The sequence below is a fragment of the Alnus glutinosa genome, chromosome 3 (assembly GCF_958979055.1).
Source record: "Alnus glutinosa chromosome 3, dhAlnGlut1.1, whole genome shotgun sequence".
NCBI lineage: Eukaryota > Viridiplantae > Streptophyta > Magnoliopsida > Fagales > Betulaceae > Alnus > Alnus glutinosa.
Genome location: NC_084888.1, coordinates 28275937 through 28300699, shown reverse-complemented (window position 1 = coordinate 28300699; position 24763 = coordinate 28275937). Strand labels below are relative to the sequence as shown.

At 36.7% G+C, this 24763-nt stretch overlaps 1 protein-coding gene and 2 long non-coding RNA genes across 3 annotated transcripts; all 3 read right to left on the bottom strand.

The window, feature by feature from the left end:
* Positions 1–3102: 3102 nt before the first annotated feature.
* LOC133863311 (extensin-like) lies at positions 3103–4089 on the bottom strand. The gene has a single exon (XM_062299256.1). It carries the CDS (start codon positions 4087–4089, stop codon positions 3103–3105), a length of 987 nt encoding a protein of 328 aa, XP_062155240.1.
* Positions 4090–9209: 5120 nt separating this feature from the next.
* LOC133862992 (uncharacterized) lies at positions 9210–9950 on the bottom strand. The gene is made up of 3 exons (XR_009899343.1): positions 9832–9950; positions 9616–9678; positions 9210–9432 (listed from the first exon to the last, which is right to left on the bottom strand). It is a non-coding gene; the product is annotated as an uncharacterized LOC133862992 (long non-coding RNA).
* Positions 9951–19375: 9425 nt separating this feature from the next.
* LOC133862782 (uncharacterized) lies at positions 19376–21726 on the bottom strand. Its single transcript, XR_009899310.1, has 3 exons — positions 21537–21726; positions 19620–19682; positions 19376–19534 (listed from the first exon to the last, which is right to left on the bottom strand). It is a non-coding gene; the product is annotated as an uncharacterized LOC133862782 (long non-coding RNA).
* Positions 21727–24763: the final 3037 nt, after the last annotated feature.

Below are 24763 nucleotides of genomic sequence, written 5' to 3'. Positions count from 1 at the left end.
TCTCTTAACAAATCTGCCTATATGTAAGCATCTTCTGTATATAATAGTGGGAATTCGTATATTATTTTGGATGCATATGAGTTAAACAATATTAGATGTTGACCTGTGATTTGTTGTTTGTGTTGAAAAAAAAAAAGAGACAAGGCCATCAAGAGGTTCCTTGTACGTGAGGAACATTGTTGAGCAGGTAGTTTTTAGAGCATCTCCAATAGAATTGTCAAATGGTTCATAATAGTTAAATTTGATTATTATGAACCATTTTTTTCTTCCAGCTGAATAAGCAAAATAGAATTTTCATTCTAGTGTAAATAATAAATAGGCTTTTCTGCCTATTCACTATTCACACTACAAAGAGTTTTTTACTATTTTCTCTCATTTTCCATCTTTCACTCTCTCTCTCTCTCCCTTTTTCTTTCACACTCTTTCCAACAAAAAATAATATTTAAATAAAATAGAGAGTAGAATAGAGAATCTGTTGGAGGAGAGCTTCTACGCATGCGCCTTTTGTCCGTCCCTCTTCAGCCTTTTTTCCACGTGTAATTGTTTTTCGTTTTTTTTTTTTTTTTTTTCTAAAACAAGAAAGCTTGAAGAAAAGGGTTCATTTAGATTCATTTTTCTCCCCCTCTCCACTGTCCCCTCCCCCACCGACCAAATCCTCCCCTCTTCACTGTCGCCTTCCCCATCCCACCGACCGAAAATCCGACGCCCTTGCCGACGCGACGCCGACGCCGACGACGCTCTCTCTCCCTCGGAGTACCTCGAAACTAGTAGATCTGACGTCCAGCTCGACCGGCCATCCCAGCTCTCTCTCTCTCGAACCTAGCACTGACCGGCCACCCAGATCCTACTGGCCCATCGACCGACGCCCAGCTCTCTCACAGACGGGTACCGGATCTCCGACGCCACCCAGATCGACCGGGTTTCTCTACGACCCACCGACCGACGCCCAGATCGACGCCCAGCTCTCTCACCGATGGGTACCGAATCTCCGACGCTGCCCAGATCGACTGGGTTTCTCTACGACCCACCCGCCCAGCTCTCTCGAACCCAACAACCCAGCACAGACCGGCCGCCTAGATCCGACGCTGACGCCGCTCTCTGTCGAACCCAGTCTCCAGCAGACCAGGTTCTGCTGGAAATCGGCCGAAAAATGGGGGCACGCCTCTTCTGGAAATCAACCGAAAAAAATGGAGATCGCCGGAAAATGGGGAAGGAGATTTGAGGGAAAGAGAAATGAGAGAAAATTTGTAATGGTGCAATGAAGTTTCAGTATCCCGGTGTTTCCTAAATTATTTCATTTTTTTAATAAATTTGTCAGTGCCATGCTGGAAAGAGACGGACATGAGACGGACAAAAGGCTCACGTTTAGCATTTCTCCTGTTGGAGTGTGCATAGAAAAATTAGTAACTAAAATAGAAATCTGTACTTTTTCAATAGTTACTTTGGCTATTTTGGTGGAAATATTTTTAGGGATGTTCAAAAAGCTTTCGTCTATGATCGCGTACAAGTGCCACATTCCTTAATTTGGATGTAATCAAGGCTGCTATTTTTTTTTTTTTTTTTTTTCACTTCTTAATGTTCTGTTTGGATCATGAGAAAATGTAAGAAATATTTTTCGCTAGAAAAGTTATCCTTCTTCGCTGACGCATAAGCTTGTGGCTTATGCGTTAGGAACACCTCTTTCCCAACACATGATTCTAGCGGGCACTTGCTATATGCCAGGAATTAAACACCAGGATCGTATTTGTTGACGTTTATTTTTAACGCCCGGAAGGGGCTTTTTTTTGTAGTGATGCATTATACCGGTACCATAGATCAATCGATCTACAAGTCCATTTGGATGGACGAGTGAAGAGAATGAATTAATTGTGTGAGGAAGAACCAAAAGCCCTTCCTCCACTCTTCTCAACTAGGAAAAAAAAAACAACAGTACGTGATAGTCAGTTTCTAAAACAAACAACACCATTATAGCCCCACTTCATCATTTTATCTCTAGTTGATAGACATTTTCTAAAAGCCAGCCACAACACAAATGCATACATATATAGGAATTGCAATTAAAAGAGAAACAAATCAAATCAATGTTTCTCTACTTGTGTAACTGCTTTTCTTCGAAATCACCCATATAGGTTTATCACTTACCCCTATTTTCACCATTTGCAGCTTACTTTGTATACTAACCAAATTTTCTAATCTGGCAGGTTGCCACTTGCCATTCCCACTTCTCCCCATTTATTTTGTTTCTTGCATAATATAACTATCTCATAAAAATACCCAAAATTTAAAAGAAATTTTCAAATTGTTATGAAATTTTTTAAATTTTGGATTGGCACGGAACCCAAGGCTAGGGGTACTGGTTCGGCCCTAGACCGAGCCATAAATGAATGCTGCTTCCACCTCCTACGAAAAATTTTATGAACTGAACTTCTTAGCTATATCGATATCCCTCAACTTAATTAGCATCTCCTTTAAAGCAAATTCACTTTAACCCATATGTCACTCAAAGAGAACCTGATCATTTTGTGAACAAATTTCATATATACTTCAAATTTGCTGCTTTATTCTAATCTTCTATTCACTTTAACCACAACCCTCCTTCCTATTTTGGAACACATATGAACTCGCAAGAAACTTTGGTTTTAGCTGGACAATATTCGTTACCATTCGATAAGAATCGATTGAACGTTTGTGCTATTGATCTAATAATTTGCTTTGGCAAAATCAAGAAACTAGACCAATACACATGTATGCTATATAAAATAGAAGATAACAGATTCCATATATTTGTCATGGTTGAACGCAAACAAGCTCTGGTTCGCATGAATATTGGGAATGACATTCCATACGAACTAGACTTCCTTGTGGAGTAGATAGGGTGAACGTTACATATATTGTCGGAGAGCACCAAATTTTTTAGTGCTCATGATCAAGAGCTAAACAAGCCTTGATTTACTCTACATATTGGCAATTAACATTTCTCTTCATCCTATTCTATAGATGTCATCACTTCACAAACAAAAGAGACGCAATAACAACACTTCACAGTCACAAAACAACTTCCTAGTTATTTCAAGTAGGCTTAAGCTCGAACACACGGACGAATCAATTCTTAAATGGAGGCGAATCCGCAGGCGGTGGAAGCTGGAAAGGAGGCAAGAAAGGAAGGACTGGTGGTGATAGTACTGGCTGCACTGGTTCATCAAAAACCGTATCTGGTGATGGTGGCGTGGGCGAAAACGGAAGTGGCTCTTGCGGAACATCTGGAACTTCAGGAACCGCCGATGGAGGCGGCAGAAAGGTAACCGGTGACTGTGGAATCGGAAAAGCTGGTGGCTGAATCGCACCGGTGTCTGGTGCAGTTGGGGTAGTTGATATGAGAGGTGGCGAAAATTGATCTGGGGGTAAATCCGGAAAGGGAGGTGGCAGAAGTAACTTTGGAGCTTCTGGTATAGGATCAAAAGAGGGTGGTGGGGAAAATATTGGAAGGGATGGAGACTCTGTTATATCTGGAGGTGTTAGCCATGGAAATATTGGATCAGGAGGTGGTGGGGAAGAAACTAGTGGTGGTGGTTCAATTATGACAGGTATGGGTGGCGGCAGGAGTAGCGGTGGTGGTGGAGAAGGAACTAACGGTGGTGGAGTGGATGGTGGTGGTGGTGGTGGTGGAGAGGGTGGCGGTGGAGAAGGTGGTAGCAGTGGTGGAGGCGAAGGAATTACTAGCGGTGGTGGGGAAGGTAGTAAAGGAGGTGGTTGCGCTATTGGGGGTGGATAAGGCACGAGTGGCGGCAAAGGTGGCGGAAAAGGTGGCGGATTTCTGCGAGGAGATGGCCTTGGTGTGGGCGCAAACGGGTTGTCAGGGGAAGGAGAGGTTGGGAAAGGCCATCGGCTACAGGTTCCAAAGAGGTATTGGTATAATGGGTCACAGTTTCCTCTTGTTCTGCCACTGCTGCTTCTGCTTCTATTGCTTCTTCTCTTTTGTACTTCTTCTTTGCTTTGGTGCTTGCGTTTGGGATGCGATCGAGCTTCTGTGAGGGAGTGGGTTAGCAAAAGAAGAGCTACTAGAACTAGTATTACTATGTTTGCTTTCATTTCTTGTATTGATCTTGCTCATGCAGGCTAGCTTCAATTCTGTCAACACTCAGAAGTCAGCCTATATATAGACTGAATTAGATGGCGAGTTAAAGATGTAGGTGGAGGACATGCAGATTGCAGAGAGTTATGTTTTAATAATAAATGTAAATAATACTATCCTTAATTAATTTTAGAAAATATTAGTTGCAGATTCTTTTTATACTCATTTTCCATCCATGCAGTTGATTTTAAACTAGAGTTAATAATTAATTATGAAAGGTGTACATGTGTATGACATTATTATTTTGGAATGAAAAATATTATTAGGGTACTTGTATGATCAGTTGATATCTATACATGCAGCACTTCTCATCCATGCAAATGGTTTGAGTTAAAATTATTAACACCATTTAGTATACTGACTCTCATAAATAATATTGTTCCATTATAGAAAGTGTTTATTTTTTTCTAATTTGATTATAGAAAATGTTTTTCACACGTCTTCACTCCACATCTCTTGTGTGTTTACATTGTTCATTTGCATTATATTTCTTATTTTAAATTGAGATAATTAAAAGGTAGGTTAAAACTTTTATAAATAATATTTTATTATGTTGAATAACTTGAATTTATTGAGCAGCAGGGGCCGTTGGTGCTTTCACACAGAACTTGATCATGGACCTGTCAGGACCAATGAATTTCGTTAACAAGTTAATATGCCATGCAGGTGCAGCTAATGTGTCGCCCCAAGAGCCTAGCTATGTCGTACCTAATTTTCATATCATCTTTTTAATTTCAAGTACATTTTGCATGTATATTTTTTCTATAAAAATAAAAAACTCGAAAGTTTTCTTTTTTTTTCTTTTTTTTCAATAAGTAGACCCAAAAGGGATATGTTTTTACGATAATTAACAAAACTGTATATGTTGCTTACATTGTTATATTGTTTTCACAATGGTTAACTGCTATAAAATTTAATATAAACCATAAAAAAGTTTTAGGGGTGGGTGTCGGGTATATCAGTGTCGGAAGCACCATTTCTGACTCCCGACCGAAATTATTGGTGAAGTCGGGTAATTATCAACTTTTTTTTTCAGTGGAACAATATTTTTGAAAAATTCGTACAATTCAAAAAATTCAAATAAATTGATAATTGTTAGTTAGGTAAATCGGTAATTGCATAGAAAATGAAAATGAAAGAAGAATGAATGAAATCATTTTATGGAATCTAAGAGCGCAAAAAACGATCACTTTCCAGGTAAAGAGAATTACAGGAGGGGATACATATTAATGTCAAAAGATGAGATGAACAAATAATAATAAAATTTTCAAAATTCAGAGACGCAGAAAAGCAAACCCTAATGAAAGAGAGTGGATGAGTAAATGATTACCAGAGACTCGGCCACTACTACAGACTTGGCCACCCAACCACCTTGACCTAACCAAATGACCCTCACCACCCCCTAACTCCACAGACCACAATGATTAAGGCGAGAGAGAGAGAGAGAGAGAGAGAGAGAGAGAGAGAGAGAGAGAGAGAGAGAGAGAGAGAGAGAGAGAGAGAGAGAGAGACACGGGTAATTGAGAAAGGGAAGATGATGAGCGTGAGGAGTGAACGGTGGGGAGGGAGTGATCTAGGGTTAGGTTAATTGTCATCGTGTGTGTGGACCTTCAGCAACAAATGATGTGGTTTGGAGAAAAAATCAAATATAGAGTACCAAAACGGCGTCGTTTTGGTACTCTGGTCGGGTTGGTAACCGATGAAAAACAACTTCTCACTGATTACCAACCAACAACAATTTCGGAAATTACTTTATTCCAATTTTTGAATTTTAAATTTTACGGTAAGCGATCTAAAACAGTTCGGTGGTAGTTTGCAGATTTTTAATAGTCAATAATCAGATAATTTACACACCCATAAATAGTTCATCATGGTTTCCCTCTTATTCCCTTTCAAAAAGCATAATTTCTAAAAGTGTACTTAATTCTGATTCATGCAATTAAGATTTAGGGCTCTACCTTAATGGGGAAGATACACAACCAACCCGTGGACATTTATATATGCAGTAAATACTAAAGAGATAAGACGTCAACCATGACCACGCTACGACTTCCAATATATCTAGATTACTATGGACTATGAACACTCTCTCTCTCTCTCTCTCTCTCTCTGTGAAAGTCTAGATTGCTATGAACTATGATCACTGTCTCTCTCTCTCTCTCACAACTTTCTTCTGTGTAGGCCTCAGCCCTCACAGACTTTGCCTTATTGAATGGTGAGCGGATTAATCGGAGGATGACAAATCGATGGAAGGCCGCCTAGTTCTACGTGCCATTTATGACAGATACATCCTTCAATGCAATAGTGGCAGCTAGGTCTGGTTTCTTCTTTGAATATTACTTGTTACTAATGAAACAATACAAATGATCCTCTAAATACTATCGTAAGAAATGATCCTCCTAATATTACCCGGCCTAATCTAATTTAAAATTTTTGTTAGTATATTAGTTAAATAATTAAATTAACTCTTTTTTTTCACTTAATTTTTTAAGATAAATAATGATTTAATATAGGTGTTAAAATTAAAAGTTTTGAATTCAAACTTTGAACCAATGCACACGTAATATTAAAAAGTGTTAAAATATAAATTAAATTATTAAATTAATTTTTTTCCTATTAACTTAAACTTTTAAAATTAATAAATGATAATTTAACCACTTTTATTAAAATTACATAATGTATATCAAAAAATATTCCAATATTTTATTTTCTTTTAATAAGTAAACCGCATACGTGAGTTAGTACATGGTTGATTGGAGTGAACAAAAACAATCACTTTCTGGTTCTTTTATTTATATTTCGATCAAATACCTACCAGTACCAATTATTCAGAGAATAGGACATGTTTGGCAACAAGTTTTTTCATCTTTTTTATTTTTCTTGAAGAAAAAAATCAATTATATATATCAAAATGCACTTGAATTTTTTTTTTTTAATTAATTCTTTCGGATAGAAAGTTAAAATTTCGGGAAACTGATTCCTCTGGTTTAGACTTATGTCAAATCAATCATTGATGTATAAAAGTTATCTTAAAACTCCTTATGGTAAACACTTGAATCAAATTAATTATCCGTTCAAATTCATACAAGTTAAGTTTTGTTTTTCTTTCTTTTTTTTTTTACAAAATTTTTGTATATTAAACTAACAACATTGATTAATTTTACATTTTTCTCTAATATCAAATCTGATTTGGATAGACTATGAGTCTATGATTACCTAAAAGCTAGGTAGGAAATTACAATCAAATCCAATATTCTAATATCCCCATTTGGATCGAATATTGGCGTTAGGCAATGACTCTAATATCATGAAGAAATTTATAATGAAAATAAAAAATAAAGACAATAAGAGATTAAGAAAAAATAGAAACAAAGAATTTTGGATGGTTCAATATTAGACATCTACATCTTCCTTTAGAGAAGAGTCCAATAAACTATATTGTGCTTTTATTCTTTGATGAGATTAAAAGTACAAAAGATTCTTGTTTATAAGAGAATTGACATGTAAATTATTTTACAAGATATCAAATATCGTTTTCGGGGTTAAAAGGCAACATGAGACACATATGAAGTTTATAGATAATTATGATTTGAGATGTCAGTGATAATTTAATCATTATTATAGCATTTGATTTTTTGAAATGATAGAAATTTTTTACAAACTGGTTTATAAGAAGTTTCCTACAACCCACATATAAGATTGACATGTGGGAACACATGTTTTTATTAATGCTATTAAAAAAAACATGTAAGAAGCATATGCTATTTAAATAACAAGTGTTTTTCACATGCCAAAGCACACATGTAATATATGGGTTGTAAGAAATTTCTTACAAACCGATTTGTAAAAAAATTCTGTCATTTCCGAAAATGTAAACTATGTGCATGGAGACTATTGTTTCTCTATTATATAACTCTTCTCCATTTTATTTGAAATAAAGATATTTCTAAAATAAAATAGTCGTAACTTTGTATGTTTATAAAAGATTTTTATCTTTCCAAAATAGCCATTCATTTTTTGGAAATTATTAATATCCTTTTAAACTCTAAAGATTAAATTATTTTCAATTTGGTAGCTGGAAAATAAATAAGATATGCATGCATATTTCACATTCTGTCGGAATCAAATATTTAATGACATGAAATCTCATATCATGTGACACTTAAAAATCATATTGAGAAGATATTTAGGGCACGCTTGGCTCACTTGAATGATTTTTCTTTTAGGAATAAGAATGAGTCACTACAAAAAAAAATAAATAAATAAAAAATCATTGTTTTGAGCCTTTTTTTTTTTTTTGTTTTTTTTGAGCCGTCTTAAGGCCTAAAAACGGCCCAAATCGTTTTGAGCCTCTTGTTTTTTTTTTAGCTTCCGTTTCAACATATAGCGTATTAATTCTAGGTTTGAACCATTTTGGTCCAAAACGACTCCAAATAAAAAAATATTAAAAAAAAATCATTAATTTTTCATTAATTAAAAATAAATAAATAAATTCATTAATTTCACCAAGCCATAAAAGCAAAACAATAACAAATAAAATGACGTATCAACATAATTAATGTCACTCAACCCCAAACATATATAATACAAATTTCAAAACATAATATATATAAGTTACCTACAATCACAACCGATGAAGTCCAACCGATAGAATCATATAAACAATGTTTACATCATTTACAAACTTCGATATTCCACCTACATTCAAAACTACTCAAGATACTGTATGTCACAACAGTCATTCATGTGAATCATCATCCTCAGTCAAGAGCACAACACCTACATTAGTGATTCGGATGAAATGTGTTACACAACTATATATATAGGAAACTAGTAATGATACACGTAACATTTTCAACCGTATAAACTCAAAAAATCACACTTTATTAATTAGTTAACTATGTTGAGAGCTAACTTGATCGACTGGCTACTGAAGATCTCATCCTCACGACATTAGGTGACTCATTGTCTTGCAAAGCCGAAGTGTTGCCCAACATTGGTGCATTAGAGGCAACAAGAGTTTGAATAATCTTCTGCATATTCGCTATCAATTGATCATGTTCTGCCATCCGTTCATTAATGATTCTATTCTCTTCTTGCAGTTCATGCAGCTGCGCCTTCATTGAACTCATTTCAAAGACATATGTAGGGTCCTGGGACAAGCATGACGCTGATGTAGATGAGCGAGAAGTGGGTCTAACCAGCAATGGCCCAAGCCCCGTTCCACGAACACGGCCCGAGTATTCCGCGTTTCCCATTGCCCTTGCAAGTGCATTATTTTCAGCCTACAGTATTGAACCCTGCAGAGATACAAAGTTTGTTTTTGCAGTGTCCTCAGCTATCAACTCCTTAATTTTGTTAGACATATATATATTAAATGTGTTAATTATTAAACACTTATTTGTCTCAGTAAATACTTATATTATTTTAATATATATGATAAATTCAACAACACAAACTAAATTACTAAGTTAAGCACGTACAACCGTCTCCAAAGCTGCTTGAGTGTAGGGCGCCCCATCCCTTTTTGTCCGCTTTAATCTCTCCTACGAAAATAAACAATATAAATTAACAAAAGTTAGTCATGAATGTAAGAACTTGAATTCAACAAGAAATTCTATATAGTCTTATTTTTTACACTGACACACAAGTCTGTAAAACATACAATAAGACCATATTACAACAATAAGTATTAGTACATTATCTGCAGCCATTCAACTATAGGTACTCTATTAGATACAGAAGCCCTAATCTTCTCTCCATGCCAAATCCATTCAGTGTAATTAGGCAAAATTTCCCTTCCACCGGTCAAGTGGTCATATACTTCTTCTAGCCGTAAACTCTTGTTCAAGCCACACTTCTTGCATAGGCACACAATTGAATTTTTATTTCTAGAATTTGTAACTGCATACTTTACAACGCTTCGGCCCCTTCCATATACTCCCTCGAACCTCTCCACTTCGTCATCCAACTCTTGTCCATATTTAGCGTGACTACATTATAATACACAAAATGATTAACGAGTATATAACACTAATATATATAAACCAAAATATAAATTTTTTATTTTATTTTATTTTTAATATATTCTAATAAGGTGTTCAAAGTTTTTTTAATATCTTGATAATCCCCTAATAAACACTTCTACCAAAAAGAACAAGTAAATCACAATGTTAGCTGATATCCAGGATCCCAAAGCAAAAACATTAAACAAGTTCATGAAACTAATGTTTTTCAAAGAATCTTACTAAATAACTTTGTTTAGCAATAACTTTTAGGCTTTTTCAAAAAATAAAAAAAATAAAAATAAAAACAAACAAACAAACAAACTTTCGGGTTTTGGGCCTGAGTTGGTCTAGGCCCATAGAGGGCCCCAGTTAGAAGGGAGGATAGCCCAAGTAGGCCAATCTTGACCCATTTCCCATGGTAGAGCATAAGCCCATTAAGAGTGATGAAGGGGCCCAATTGGAGTTGGGCCAAGGGTCTATTGGGCTTTCTAAGGTTGGGTGCATGCCTGGCTAGACCTGAAGGGCCGGGACGGACCATGCGCATAAAATTAAAAATAAATTAAATAATTAAATAATTAAATTTTTTTAAAAAAAAAACTAGGCTTATTTCGGAGATTTTTGAGACTCAGGAAAATGGGAAAAGGTCAGAATAGGTCAACTTAAGTTAAGGCCAACTCCTAACTAGAATAGTATTAAGTTAGGGTGAGGTATGTGTCTAATTAAACTTTATTGGTTCAAGTGCTTCGCATTTCAATTATCCTCACCATAGTTCAGAAATCAAGGTTAAGTGATGATGGAGATCAAGGCACCGCTTCAAAGGATCTCATTCAAGTACCAATTGGGCCGGTTACGAGAACACGAGCAAAGAAGTTCAAGGATGTACTCAACGGACTCATCCAAGAGTTATGAGCTCAAGCAAATTTGTAAAGGCCCATTGAGCATGATCCACGTGAGCAACAAAAAATCGTCACTTTGATTCAAGTTCTAGAAGGATTTGGTCAAGACTAAGAATTGACAATAAATATTTTGGGTCTATTCTAGAAGGATCGGATTGCATGGCTATTCTAGGCGCCACTTTCTTTCTTTTTATGTTGTCTTTTGTTTCTTTCTATATGACTCTAGGCGTCCAGCTCTTCTTTCCTATTCCATCTCTTTTTTTTTTAGGCAAGTAGGGATTTATTTTAGCTTTGATTAGGAGGGTGGGCGTCCAGCCTTTATTGCCTTATATGTCTTGTGTGTTTTAGGAAGGTAAGGATTTCTTTCCTTGCCCATTTTCGACTTTAACTAAGTTTTCTATGTTAGGGTTTTTTTTTTTCTCTTGTAATGTTCAGCCCTTTAAATAGGTGCATAAGCAATGGAAAACGCAGACATTGATCATTCATAAAACTTGTGAGGTTTATTCTCTTTGGCTCTTTGAAGAACTACGCGAACTTATCGGGATTTTCCGTAGCGTTCATCTCTACTTATCAAACGGAGTTTCCACCACCGTTTGTGGCGTCTTCCTTATACCGAAGTTCTTGTTTGTCATAAGCAACAGGTCGAGGTCTTCCATTCGAATCTGTCCATAGAACGATCTTGGGTTCCCTTTCGTTGTTGGGTCTCATTATTCTTGACGGGGTTCACATCATTTGGTATCAAAGCACGATTTCTAGTTCAGATTTGCCTATCATTTAACATCTTTCATTCCTTTATTTCTTTTTTAGCCGTCCACATCATTTATCTCTTCTTAGCCGAATTTCTTTTACCCTATCTGTTCAATCTTTGTTTATCTTGTTGATGTCTAAACTATTGGTCTGGTCTCACATCTCTTAGTTATTTCGAAATCTTATTTCATTATTCTCAAAAGCTAGTTGCTAATCATCAAAAAAAAAAAAAAAAACAAAACAAAACAAAAAAAACAAAAAAAAAATTCACTATTTAGTGCTTCCAAAATTCCAAACTGTCATATTCCTTCTAATTCTAATCTGAAAATTTCCATATTCCTTGTGTTCAAATCTAAGATTCCTTGATTAGTTCTGGGTAAATTGTTGCTGGAAATTTTGAGTTGTTTGTTTAGTTTCAAAAGAACTGAAAGAGAATTATCGAGTGGAAAAAGGCAAGAGTGGTGAGAACATCAGAGAGTAAAAGCCATATTCTTTTGAGTGAAACACGAGTGGAGAGTGATCCACATTCTTGAGTGTAAACACGTAAGGAAGTGATTCATGAGGTTCTTTTTTTTTTCTAACCTTTGTTTTGCAGCAATCATGTCTCACGATAGTGGTAAGAGCATTGCCGAAGATGATACAAAATTGGCTGATCCGAAAGTGTTTATGGAGGCCATGATGAGTGAGATGAGGCGTGTGATGAAGATGGAGATGGAACAAGTTCACGAACGGATAGATCAGATGTAGAATAGACGTGAGGAGCAACCACAAAACGGTCGTAATTTGCATAGAAGGGAAAGAGTTCCACAAAGGGAGGAGGATGAAGAGCGTTATGGGTCTGGTTTTGATGAAGAAGAAGATCGGGATTCCATTGTTAATAATAGAAGACCTGGAGGAAGATTTAGAGAAGCTAGGAATCGCGAAGATAACAACTTGGGTGGTATTAAGATGAAGATTCCGTCCTTTCAAGGTAGATCTGATCCTGAGGCATATCTTAAGTGGGAGAAGAAGATGGAGTTCGTGTTTGATTGCCACAACTACTCCGAGACAAAGAAGATAAAATTAGCCGTGATTGAATTTTCTGAATATGCTATTACTTGGTGGGATCAGCTTGTGATAAACAGGAGGCGGAATAGAGAACGCCCAATAGACACATGGGAGAAGATGAAAGAAGTAATGAGAAAGCAGTTCGTTCCAAGTTACTACTACCGAGAGTTGTACAAAAAGCTACAAGGTCTTAGACAAGGGAGTCGAAGCGTAGAGGATTACTACAAAGAGATGGAGATTGCTATGATCCGCGCTAATGTAGAGGAGGATCGGGAGGCTACAATAGCTAGATTTTTACTTGGCTTAAACCAGGAAATCCATGATAAGGTAGAGATGCAGCATTATGTGGAATTGAAAGATATGGTGCATATGGCTATCAAAGTGGAACAACTCAAGAGAGGGAGTGGAACACGTGCAGGCCATAACTCTAGTTCTACCTTTTGAAAATCAAGTCATGCCAAGCCGCTGGACAAGTCACAAACGCCCAAACCCGAGCCCAAGTCCGCGACCACTAGCCACGTTCCTCAAGGTAAAACCGAAGCCTCTACCTCTAGGAATCGTGATATTAAATGTTTTAGATGTCAAGGCATGGGCCACATAGTAAGTCAATGCCCAAACAAGCAAGTCATGGTGTTGCAAGCCAATGGTGAAACTGTGACCGATGATGAAGATTCCGACACCGACGACATGCCGCCATTGGAGGATGTTTCCGAGGAGTATTTAGCCCCTGACGCATTGACATTGGTGGCGAGGAGAGCATTAAGCTTGCAAGCAAAAGGAGTTGATAAAGTATAGCAGGAGAACATCTTTCACACTAGGTGCTACGTTAAAGACAATGTATGTAGTGTGATTATTGATGGTGGTAGTTGTACTAATGTTGCAAGCACAATTATGATGGAGAAATTGGGATTACCCATGGTAAAGCACCCTAGACCGTACTAGTTACAATGGCTAAATGATAGTGGTAAGATAAGGGTGAACAAGCAAGTGTTAGTTGCATTTCGAATCGGTAAATACGAAGATGAAGTGTTGTGTGATGTAGTACCGATGCAGGCAGGACACTTATTGCTAGGGCGTCCATGGCAGTTTGATAGGCAAGTGAAGCATGATGGCTTTACGAACAAGTACTCTTTTGTACTTAATCAACGATCAATCACTCTTGTACCATTGACACCGCAGCAAGTATACGAGGATCAAGTGAGATTACAAAAGGAGAGTGATCAAAAGAAAGAGAGTGAGCAAAAGAAAAAGAGTCAAAATCAGAGAGAGGCCGAGAAAAATGAGAGAGAAAAAGAAAATCAAAGTTCGGCCCTTGAGAGAAAATCAGAGAGAAAACAAAAGAATTTCTATGTAAAAGTGAGTGAGATCAAGCGAGCAATGTTTTCAAAACAGCTGATGATTGTACTTTTGTACAAAGAGGCACTTTTAAACACTAACGAACTTGACATTGCTTTACCTAGTTCTATTGTTTCTCTTTTGCAGGAGTACGAGGATGTCTTCCCCGAGAAAACACCACATAGGTTACCTCCAATCCGAGGGATTGAACATCAAATTGATTTTGTTCCCGGTGCAACCATCCCAAACCGACCAGCTTATAGGAGCGATCCCAAGGAGACAAAGGAGCTTCAACAGCAGGTAAGTGAATTGTTGGAGAAAGGGCACGTGAGGGAGAGCATGAGCCCATGTGCGGTTCCGGTCTTACTTGAACCTAAGAAGGATGGGACGTGGAGAATGTGCGTTGATTGCCGAGCCATCAACAACATAACGGTAAAGTATCGTCATCCTATCCCACGCTTAGATGATATGTTAGATGAGCTACATGGTTCTTGCATATTTTCTAAAATTGATTTAAAATGTGGTTATCATCAAATTAGGATAAAAGAAGGAGATGAATGGAAAACCGCCTTTAAAACAAAATATGGTTTGTATGAATGGTTAGTTATGCCTTTTGGTTTGACTAATGCTCCGAGCACCTTTATAAAACTTATGAACCATGTTTTGCGTGCATTTATAGGTAGATTTGTTATTGTCTATTTTGATGATATACTCATTTATAGCAAAAACATAGACGATCATGTAGTACATTTGAAATCCGTTTTAGATGTGCTAAGGAAAGAAAGGTTGTTTGCTAATTTAAAGAAGTGCACTTTTTACACCGATAAGCTTGTATTTTTGGGATTTGTTGTTAGTGCACAAAGTATACAAGTTGATGAAGAGAAGGTACGTGCAATCCAAGATTGGCCGAGCCCCACAAGTGTAGGTAATGTTCGTAGTTTTTATGGACTTGCTAGTTTCTACCGGCGGTTCGTGAAGGACTTCAGTAGCTTAGCCGCACCGCTTACTGAAGTGATCAAGAAGAACGTTGAATTTCGGTGGGGAGAAGAACAAGAGAAAGCATTTCAATTAATCAAAGAGAAGCTGACTAACGCACCTTTGTTGTCTTTACCTAACTTTTCTAAAACATTTGAAATTGAATGTGACGCTTCAGGTATTGGTATAGGCGCCGTTCTTATGCAAGAAGGACGACCAATTGCTTACTTCAACGAGAAATGCGGGGCAACCTTAAACTACCCAACTTATGACAAGGAGTTATATGCATTAGTTCGGGCTTTAAAGACGTGGCAGCACTATCTATGGCCTAAGGAGTTCGTGATTCACACCGATCATGAGTCCTTGAAACACTTGAAGGGCCAACACAAGCTAAACAAAAGGCATGCGCGATGGGTGGAGTTCCTAGAGACGTTTTCATACGTCATTCGGTACAAGCAAGGTAAGGAGAATGTAGTCGCCGATGCACTTTCTCGCAGGTATGCCTTACTCTCCACACTTGATGCAAAATTGCTTGGTTTTAAACACATTAAATAATTATATGCTGAAGACCACGAATTTTGTGAGGAATATAGAGCTTGTGAGAAAATTGCCTCTGGTAAGTTCTTTAGGCTTTATGGATTCCTATTTCGAGAAAATAAGCTATACGTGCCTAACTGTTCTATGAGGGAGTTATTAGTACAGGAATCACATGGTGGGGGATTAATGGGACATTTTGGAGTTGCAAAGGCTTTAGCTATTTTGCAGGAACACTTCTATTGGCCTCACATGAAACGAGATGTCGAACGGATTTGTGGTAGATGTGTCACATGTAGGCAAGCTAAATCCAAAGTGCAGCCCAACGGTTTGTATACGCCTTTACCAATTCCTAGTGAGCCTTGGATTGATATTTCAATGGATTTTGTGTTAGGATTGCCTAGGACTAAATGTGGAAGAGATTCAATTTTTGTGGTCGTGGATAGATTTTCTAAAATGGCACATTTTATTCCATGTCACAAAACGGATGACGCTTCGCATGTTGCTGATTTGTTCTTTAGAAAGATTGTGAGATTACATGGCATGCCTAGGACAATTGTTTCTGATAGAGATGCTAAGTTCTTGAGCTATTTTTGGAAGACTTTGTGGTATAAGTTAGGTACTAAGCTATTGTTTTCCATACTTGTCATCCACAAACTGATGGTCAAACTGTAGTAAATAGGACTTTGTCTACTCTATTGAGGGCAATCATTAGAAAGAACATCAAAACATGGGAAGAATGTTTTCTACATGTTGAGTTTGCATATAATAGAGCTGTTCATTCTGCTACCAAATTTTCGCCATTTGAAATTGTGTATGGGTTTAATCATTTAACTCCATTGGATTTATCTCCTTTACCTTTGACAAAGCACGTTAATTTAGATGGCAAAAAGAAAGCTGACTTTGTGAAGCAGATTCATGAGAAAGCAAGACTCAACATTGAGCGAAGAACAGAACAATATGCCACACAAGCCAACAAGGGACGTCGCAACCTGGCTTTTGAACCCGGAAATTGGGTTTGGCTGCATATGAGAAAATAAAGATTCCCGGCGAAAAGACGTTCCAAATTGCTCCCAAGAGGAGATGGTCCTTTCCAAGTCCTTGAGCGTATCAATGACAACGCTTACAAGCTAGATTTACCTAGTGAGTACAATGTAAGTGCCACTTTTAATGTTACTGATTTGAGTCCTTTTGATGTAGGTGATGATTTGAGGGCAAATCCTTTTCCAGAGGAGGGGAATGATGGAGATCAAGGCACCGCTTCAAAGGGTCTCGTTCAAGTACCAATTGGGCCGGTTACGAGAGCACGAGCAAAGAAGTTCAAGGATGTACTCAACGGACTCATCCAAGAGTTATGGGCTCAAGCAAATTCGTAGAGGCCCATTGAGCATGATCCACGTGGGCAACAAAGAATCGTCACTTTGATTCAAGTTCTAGAAGAATCCGGTCAAGGCTAAGAATTGGCAAGAAATATTTTGGGTCTATTCTAGAATGATCGGATTGCATGGCTATTCTAGGCGCCACTTTCTTTTCTTTTATGTTGTCTTTTGTTTCCTTCTATATGACTCTAGGCGTCCAGCTCTTCTTTCCTATTCCAGCTCTTCTTTTTTTTAGGCAAGTAGGGATTTATTTTAGCTTTGATTAGGAGGGTGGGCGTCCAGCCTTTATTGCCTTATATGTCTTGTGTGTTTTAGGAAGGTAAGAATTTCTTTCCTTGCCCATTTTCGGCTTTAATTAGGTTTTCTATGTTAGAAGTTTTTTATTCTCTTGTAATGTTCAGCCCTTTAAATAGGTGCATAAGCAATGGGAAACGCAGACATTGATTATTCATAAAACTTGTAAGGTTTATTCTCTTTGGTTCTTTGAAGAACTACGCGAACTTATCGGGATTTCCCGTGGCGTTCATCTCGACTTATCAAACGGAGTTTCCACCACCGTTTGTGGCGTCTTCCTTATACCGAGGTTCTTGTTTGTCATAAACAACGAGTCGAGGTCTTCCATTCGAATCTGTCCATAGAACGATCTTGGGTTCCCTTTCGTTGTTGGGTCTCGTTATTCTTGACGGGGTTCACATCAAGTGATATACCCTACCCCTTCCAGATAAAGATTTATGCAAAGTTATTTATTTGCACTAAATGCTTCAGAAAACACTTATCTGTATTAAATGTTTCATTCATATAGCACAAATTTAACTGTGATTTATATACTTGTTTCTATTTAATGATATTGTACACATGTTTGAAATGTTATTTATTTCAAGAATAACTTATAGTTTATAAACTAGATATTGTTTTGATAAGTAAACTAGATATCTTCTTGTGAAAAGAAGTATTAAGAGCCTTATGAGATGAAATAGAAAATTTCCAAGTAAGAAAGATTATGCTTTTACACATGCTAGTAGAGAGCTATGAGAAAGAAAGAAAGTTTATAATGGAAGAAGACTAATATGTGTCTAAGCAAACAAGCATCTACTAGACTTCTTGCAAAAAGGTGCAAGAAAATATAAAAAGTCCCTCTCTTCAATGAGTATTTCAAATATATTCATTAGTTTGAAGTCAAGAACATCGAATCATAAGATAAATTAAATGTCAGATTACGGTTACCAAGACTAGACTAGATTCCTTTCTGAATAAGTACTACTGCAATTGACAAGAAGTATAATGGAAATCATGAAGGTGCAAGCAGAATACAAAATGAGAGCTTTTATGCCTTGCAATTGATTGTAGAGCAGAAGACAAAATGAAAGTGCCTCGGAGACACAATCGATGTTAATCAGAGGATCAAGATTCTTGGTTATTATGTGGTTTAGTAACGTTAGTTGCAAGCTGAGACAATACAAGACAAGCGAGCCAAAATCCATTAAATTGGAAAGTTAATGCTTACTCAGCACACTCACCCAGTTTTCCTTGTTTCTGGCTCTCAACAATCTTCAAAATTAATGATTTGTTCTCATCCAGATACTGCATGTACAAACAATGAAGTTAGGAACACTTAGGCAACACAATGAAATAATTAATACCCAGTAAATTACAAATGACAATAATGAAAGTCAAGAACTCATCATTTTACTTGTACAGTGGTAATCAGTCATTCATAAATTAATTTGAAAAGCTAACAATTATCTGCAAATTTAGAAAGATCATTTTTGCAGCCAATGCTCAGGCTATTTCTTCTTCATGAGGATCACCAATTCATGCAAAACAGAATTTTTAATAAAAAAACCTGAAACTCATTGTAACTTGCTGAATTTGATGTTTACACCAATAAATGACTGGGTACTAAAAACATGAATATTTCTATATGGAATAGCACCATATGGGCACCCAACTCATTTCATATCCATCTTAGGATCCTTATCACAAGTTATGAGAAACAAATTCAGAGAAATCCTCTAAAAGAAAAGTCACCACGAAAATATTATTTCAGAAAAAATTTACGACCGTGCCTACTTTCATATTGATCCTTTGGAAAGTACTTCCCACTGTAATATTATCTATGTCCACACAAACATAATTTTTTCTTTTTCTTTTTTATTTTTATTTTGGGTAAGATCTAAGAACCAAACTGGTTTCAAAGCATATTCATCACAAGTCATACAATAAAAAGCAACACAGCCATTTAGGGAAAGGCCTAACACAGCCAGTACTACAATAACCTAAAGCAGCTTCTCCCAAAGAAAATGCAAACATAACACCATAGGTAGACAATCAAACTAACAGAGTCTAGTAGTACATAGATATCATCGAAATCAGACATGCTAAAAGATTTTTGCAGAGAGAAGCGAGGCAACTTGCAATGAACGATTAAGTCATCAACATGTGAGAACCACAGTTGCTATGTAAATTTATGCCAGTCACCACCTGTGTGCAGAAATGGAAAAACATTAGCAACTAGCAAAACTAAGATAACCTTAATTACCACAACTTCTAGTCAAATGGACGTTACATTGAGTTTCAAGTGTTTGAACAAGCATTTCCAACTCAGAGAAGTTACCCGACCAAGTGCCCTCTAAAAAGAAAAAGAAAAAGAAAATATATTAATTGAGAGAAATAATTGCATTGTCATTGGAAGTCCACCATACAGACAAATTAGCCAAAAAGAAGTATAATTAGGGTAAAACAATTTAAGCAGATAAGTTAGCCCTCTTGATGCAACCAATGAAACTCCATAACCACACACCAAATGATTTTAAAATCTTTTCCCATTGTCCAATAAATTCAGACAACCACATCATTGAACCTATTACATCATGTCACACAATCAATGTCCATAACGACAATACATTAACAAACAAGACAATGATGCATGGCACACGATCAATCTTCATATCAACATTAATTGTGTTGACATCCATAACATTTAGGCATATCACGTGGAGAAAAGCCGTACTACAACGGATCAGTTTGGGACAAGGATTCCCCCTGTTTGGTTACTGAGAAAAAAAAAAATCAAGAAGATTCAAATCTCAAACAATTACATTTCAAACCAGAGATGAAAAGAAGATAATATCTCTTTTTACCAATAATTACTTTCCTTTGTTAAGGGTACAGCTTTTTATTTATCAATCTCTGCATTCCCTCCCCGAAATATACCCCAAACGTTTCTACTACAACAAGGAAGAATTCAAAGGAACCTATGCTAAAGTAGATTTATAGTAAGCAACATCCAAATAGTTGCTTGGACCCTATCTCGGAAAGGAGTTTATGTGAGTGTTGATACTTGGGAATTTATGAGGAAAAGGAAGCCGGAAGTCAGTTGGTGGCCTGTTGTATGGTTTTCTCAAGCTATTCCTAAACAAGCATTTATCTTATGGTTGGCGGTACTTAATAGGCTTACAACAGGAGAAAGGCTTGTGACTTGGGGGTATCAAGGAGACACACAGTGTGTTTTCTGCAGAAATGGAGTGGAAAGCCGTGAACATCTTTTCTTCTCCTGCAGCTTTAGCTCTCGTATTTGGAAGACCTGCATGAATCGATGCTTCTATCAGCATCCTCCTCTAGATTGGCAGAGCGTGTTTGACGAAGCTTGCAGGAAATGGAGAACGAAGAAGTTGCAGGGTGTGCTGTGTAAGTTGATCTTGAGCTCTACCGTGTATCATATATGGCGCACAAGAAATGAGATCAAAGCAAAAGGCCACCCTAAAACGGAAGAACAGATATTAAGATTGATTTTCTGGGAGGTTCGGAATAGAATCTCAGGGAAAGGAAAATTCATAAAGAGCATGGAGAATGTGGCGATCTGTCAGATGTGGAATATAGATGGGAGCTTACTAGTGTGACATTTGTTTCGGTTTGAGGCCAGCTGTTACAGAGTTTTGTCCTCTGTTTGTTGTTTTTTTGTTTGGTCGGTTTTGACCTTTGTTTGTACTCTGTTTTTTTTTTGTTAGTAAAATTCACTTATTCATCAAAAAAAAAAAAAAATTGTTGCTTGCAAGATTCTTCTTCAACATCATCTAAGTCTTAAAACTTAGAACAAATCCTTTTCTTGCATAGAAAATACCTATCATATTTTATGTCCATAAGTTTATCCATCAGGTCTCCAGTTTTAGACTCCGAGAATTTTTGTTTTATTACAAGAATAAGTTTTCTAGTATTATCACTATCAAGTATGACACGCAGAACAGAATCAGATATGGACCGCTTTATGATTTTCAGATTCAACATATTAGCTTTCTATCACTTTCTATAATGTGCCTTCTGTTTTCAAGTACTAATGTCAGTGGGCTTTGGCGGCTATTCCTCCCATTCCAGCCCTTACAAGGCTCCAAAATAATCCATTTTCTTTTCCTATACTTTCTCAGGAACCAAACGGAACAAAAAAAGAGTAAAAAACAGAGAGAGACGTTTTAGGACAAAAAATTACCTTGTAGATTTTGGCTTGAACGCAGAGAAGCTTTGGGCACCAAATCACGGACCACTCACGCTCAGTTCACCGGGGCTGGGCGCCGGAAACGATGTAGAGAGAGAGAGAAGGCCGTAGGTGGCGAACGGTGCCCGAGGGCCGGATTTCGAGCTGGTAGGCTGGCGTTCGGTGGTGGTTGTCTGTGGATTTCGAGAGTTTGCGGTGGGTGGGCGGGCGTCGCTGGAAGGTGGGGGGGGGGGAGAGATAGAGAGTGAGAGTGAGAGTGACGAGAGAGTGTTCGATCGGTGAGAGAGAAGAACAAAACTCTCGAAAAATTTGGTGATATGACGCTGGGGTGTGGCGCGGGACAGTTTCGTGTCCCGCGCGCGCGCACCCCAGTGAAACTGTCCCGCGCGAACGCACCCCAGTGACCCCACCCACCTCCAAATGCAGTCGTTTTGGAGAAACCGACTCCAACTGAACCGTTTTAGGCAAAAACGACTGCAACTGGAGCCGCGCAGTTTCTCCCAAAACGGCTCAAATTGGAGTCGTCCACTTGTTTTTATTTTTTATTCAATTTATTAATATATATCACATATGTTACTTAATATTTATATGTATATATATTAGTTAACATATATATTAACTAGTTAGTTCATAAATTAACATATTATCTAATTAATTAACATATACTTAATAAATATAATTAACTATATGTTACTTAATATTTCTATTTATATTATATAATTTATATATCGTAGTTAACTATAGTTTATAGGTATTTTTTGATAAAAAAAAAAATTATATATATATCTACTAAATAAGCATATGGTATACTAGCTAATTAAATATAGTATTACATATTAATTATAATACATTGATAATAGTATTATATACGTTAAACTAGCTAGCTAACATATTAATTAGTTATTAATACTTAGTGTATATATATCATATCACATATGGTTAATTAACAATAGTTATATAATTAACAGTAGTTATTAATCTCGGCTTGTCTTGATTACTGCCTTAAATACAACTTATGTAGTCCCCAAGGGGTAGCTTAATTGATTGGAGACCACGCCTCATGAAGCGAAGGTCACTAGTTCGAATCCCCCCTCCCTTTTCTTGTGTGGACATGTCAAAAAAAAAAAAATACAACTTATATAGTGCTATATATAGTATATTATACAAATATAGGGTTTATGCATATATGTTATTAATAAATGTATAGAGGTCGTTCACAAACTCGGGCTTGGATTCCAATATCGAGATCTAATTGAGTCAAGCTTGTCAAATAACCCGAATCGGCTCAAATGACATTCTCAACGAGCTCGCTTGAGTTTTAAATGAGTCGAGCTTCAACACACATTTCATAAATCGGCTCTAGTTCGAGATCAACAATTTAATTAAGCTCAACTCATAAACGAGCAAGTCTATAAAATAATCTTAAAGTTCGCTTCGTCTCAATTACAACCCTAAATACAACTTATAAATATTAAAGTGTTGTATATATATATATATATATCTTGGTTTATATATATTAATTAGTACTATATATAGTATATAAGGTTAGGGTTTATTAATTTAGTGCTATATATATATAGTATATAGGATTATGGTTATTATAAATGAAGTCGTTTTTAAAAATAAAAATAACTCACTTGGAGTTGTTTTAGCAAAAACGACTCTACTTAGAGTCGTTTTAGCAAAAATAACTCCACTTAGAGTCGTTTTAGAAAGAAAAAAAATGGCTCAAATTGGAGCCGTTTTACTCCAATTGCAAGCGTTTTAGTAAAACGGCTCAGTTGAAACTGTTTCTATTAAACCGGCTCAAAATGGAGGCATTTTAGAAAAACGGTTCCAATTGCAGCCGTTTTTGTTAAATTGGCTTCACTTGGAGCCGTTTTGTTAAAATGGTTCCAATTTGAACCATTTTTATTAAATCAACTCGAATTGGAGTTGTTTTAATAAACATGGGCTCCAATCGGAGTTGTTTTGTTAAAACGGCTCAAATTGGAGCCTTTTTATTAAAATGGCTCCACTTCGAGTTGTTTTGTTAAAACGGCTACAGACAAAAAGAGCTCAAATATGCTGATTTTTTTTTGTGGTGAGTATTATTAAGAATGTAAGAGGTTGGAATAGAATAATTAATCTTATTTTTTTGTTTGGTTACAACACATGTTCTCGCTAAAATTTAACCAAAATTTCTAAATACCCAAGATTCACACACACACATATAACTGAATGAAATTTGTGGGTGGTCAACCACCCAGAATAGAATCCCGAGGATGGTTGCACCAATACCCCTAGAGCCCTCGTGGTGGAACCCTGAGGTACTTCGAGGGTGGTATGACCACCCTTGGTGCCATCGGGGGTGGACAAGACTACCCCCAACGATGCTTGGAGGTGGCTACAACCACCGCCAAAATGACTCTGAGGGTGGTGCGACCACCTTCGGTTTCCACATAATTTATTTAGATACTTTTAAAATTTGGGTTTGAAAAAAATAAAAATTAATGTGAGTTTTTTTTTTTAAGAATTCTCTTTCCAACAGTAGTCATCTAACGTTAGTCTTTAGGATATTATCATCATAAGTACGCAACTGCAATTTTCAATATTCAACTCTTTGCCAACATTAATGAAAAAACCATCTACACTACTCCTGTAAGCATGGTTTTATGTATTTTCTTTTTATTTTGCTTTCCATTTTGCTCTTTGTATGATAGGTTATTGGAAGCCAAAGAAACCCAACGCTGAAATTCGAAAATTTGGTTTCAGTTGGCTGCCATGCACTAACTTAATCTGTCGGGAGAGATCGATGCTTGAAAATATTACCGAAGACGCTATGTTATGGAAAATGTGTGAAAGGTCTTTTCACTTTCCACTTTAATTGTCTGTGTCCCGAAGACTCTTACTTAATTAGATATGCATGCATGTATAGCTTATATGCATATCTAAATTAAAGTGGTTATACATATTGACAATATTATGTACAATCACAAAGGATAAACTGATCAATAAAGTTGCTCGTGTGACATGATTGTTGCTTGTTATACATGTAAATACAAGTTCAAGGTATGTCTGCATAGCTATGATTAAATATAAAACATATTATCACATATCTCATGATTACAAATCTATTAACGAAATGGTTACCACAAAAGACATTTAAGGAACATGCTAACATAATGGGTCGTGATTATAACCCATAATGTTTATTTATAGATTGTGTAATAATGTTTGTT

What these genes read in the sequence shown, in the direction of transcription:
- LOC133863311 (XM_062299256.1), bottom strand. Translation starts at nt 4,089, where the DNA reads ATGAAAGCAAACATAGTAATACTAGTTCTAGTAGCTCTTCTTTTGCTA.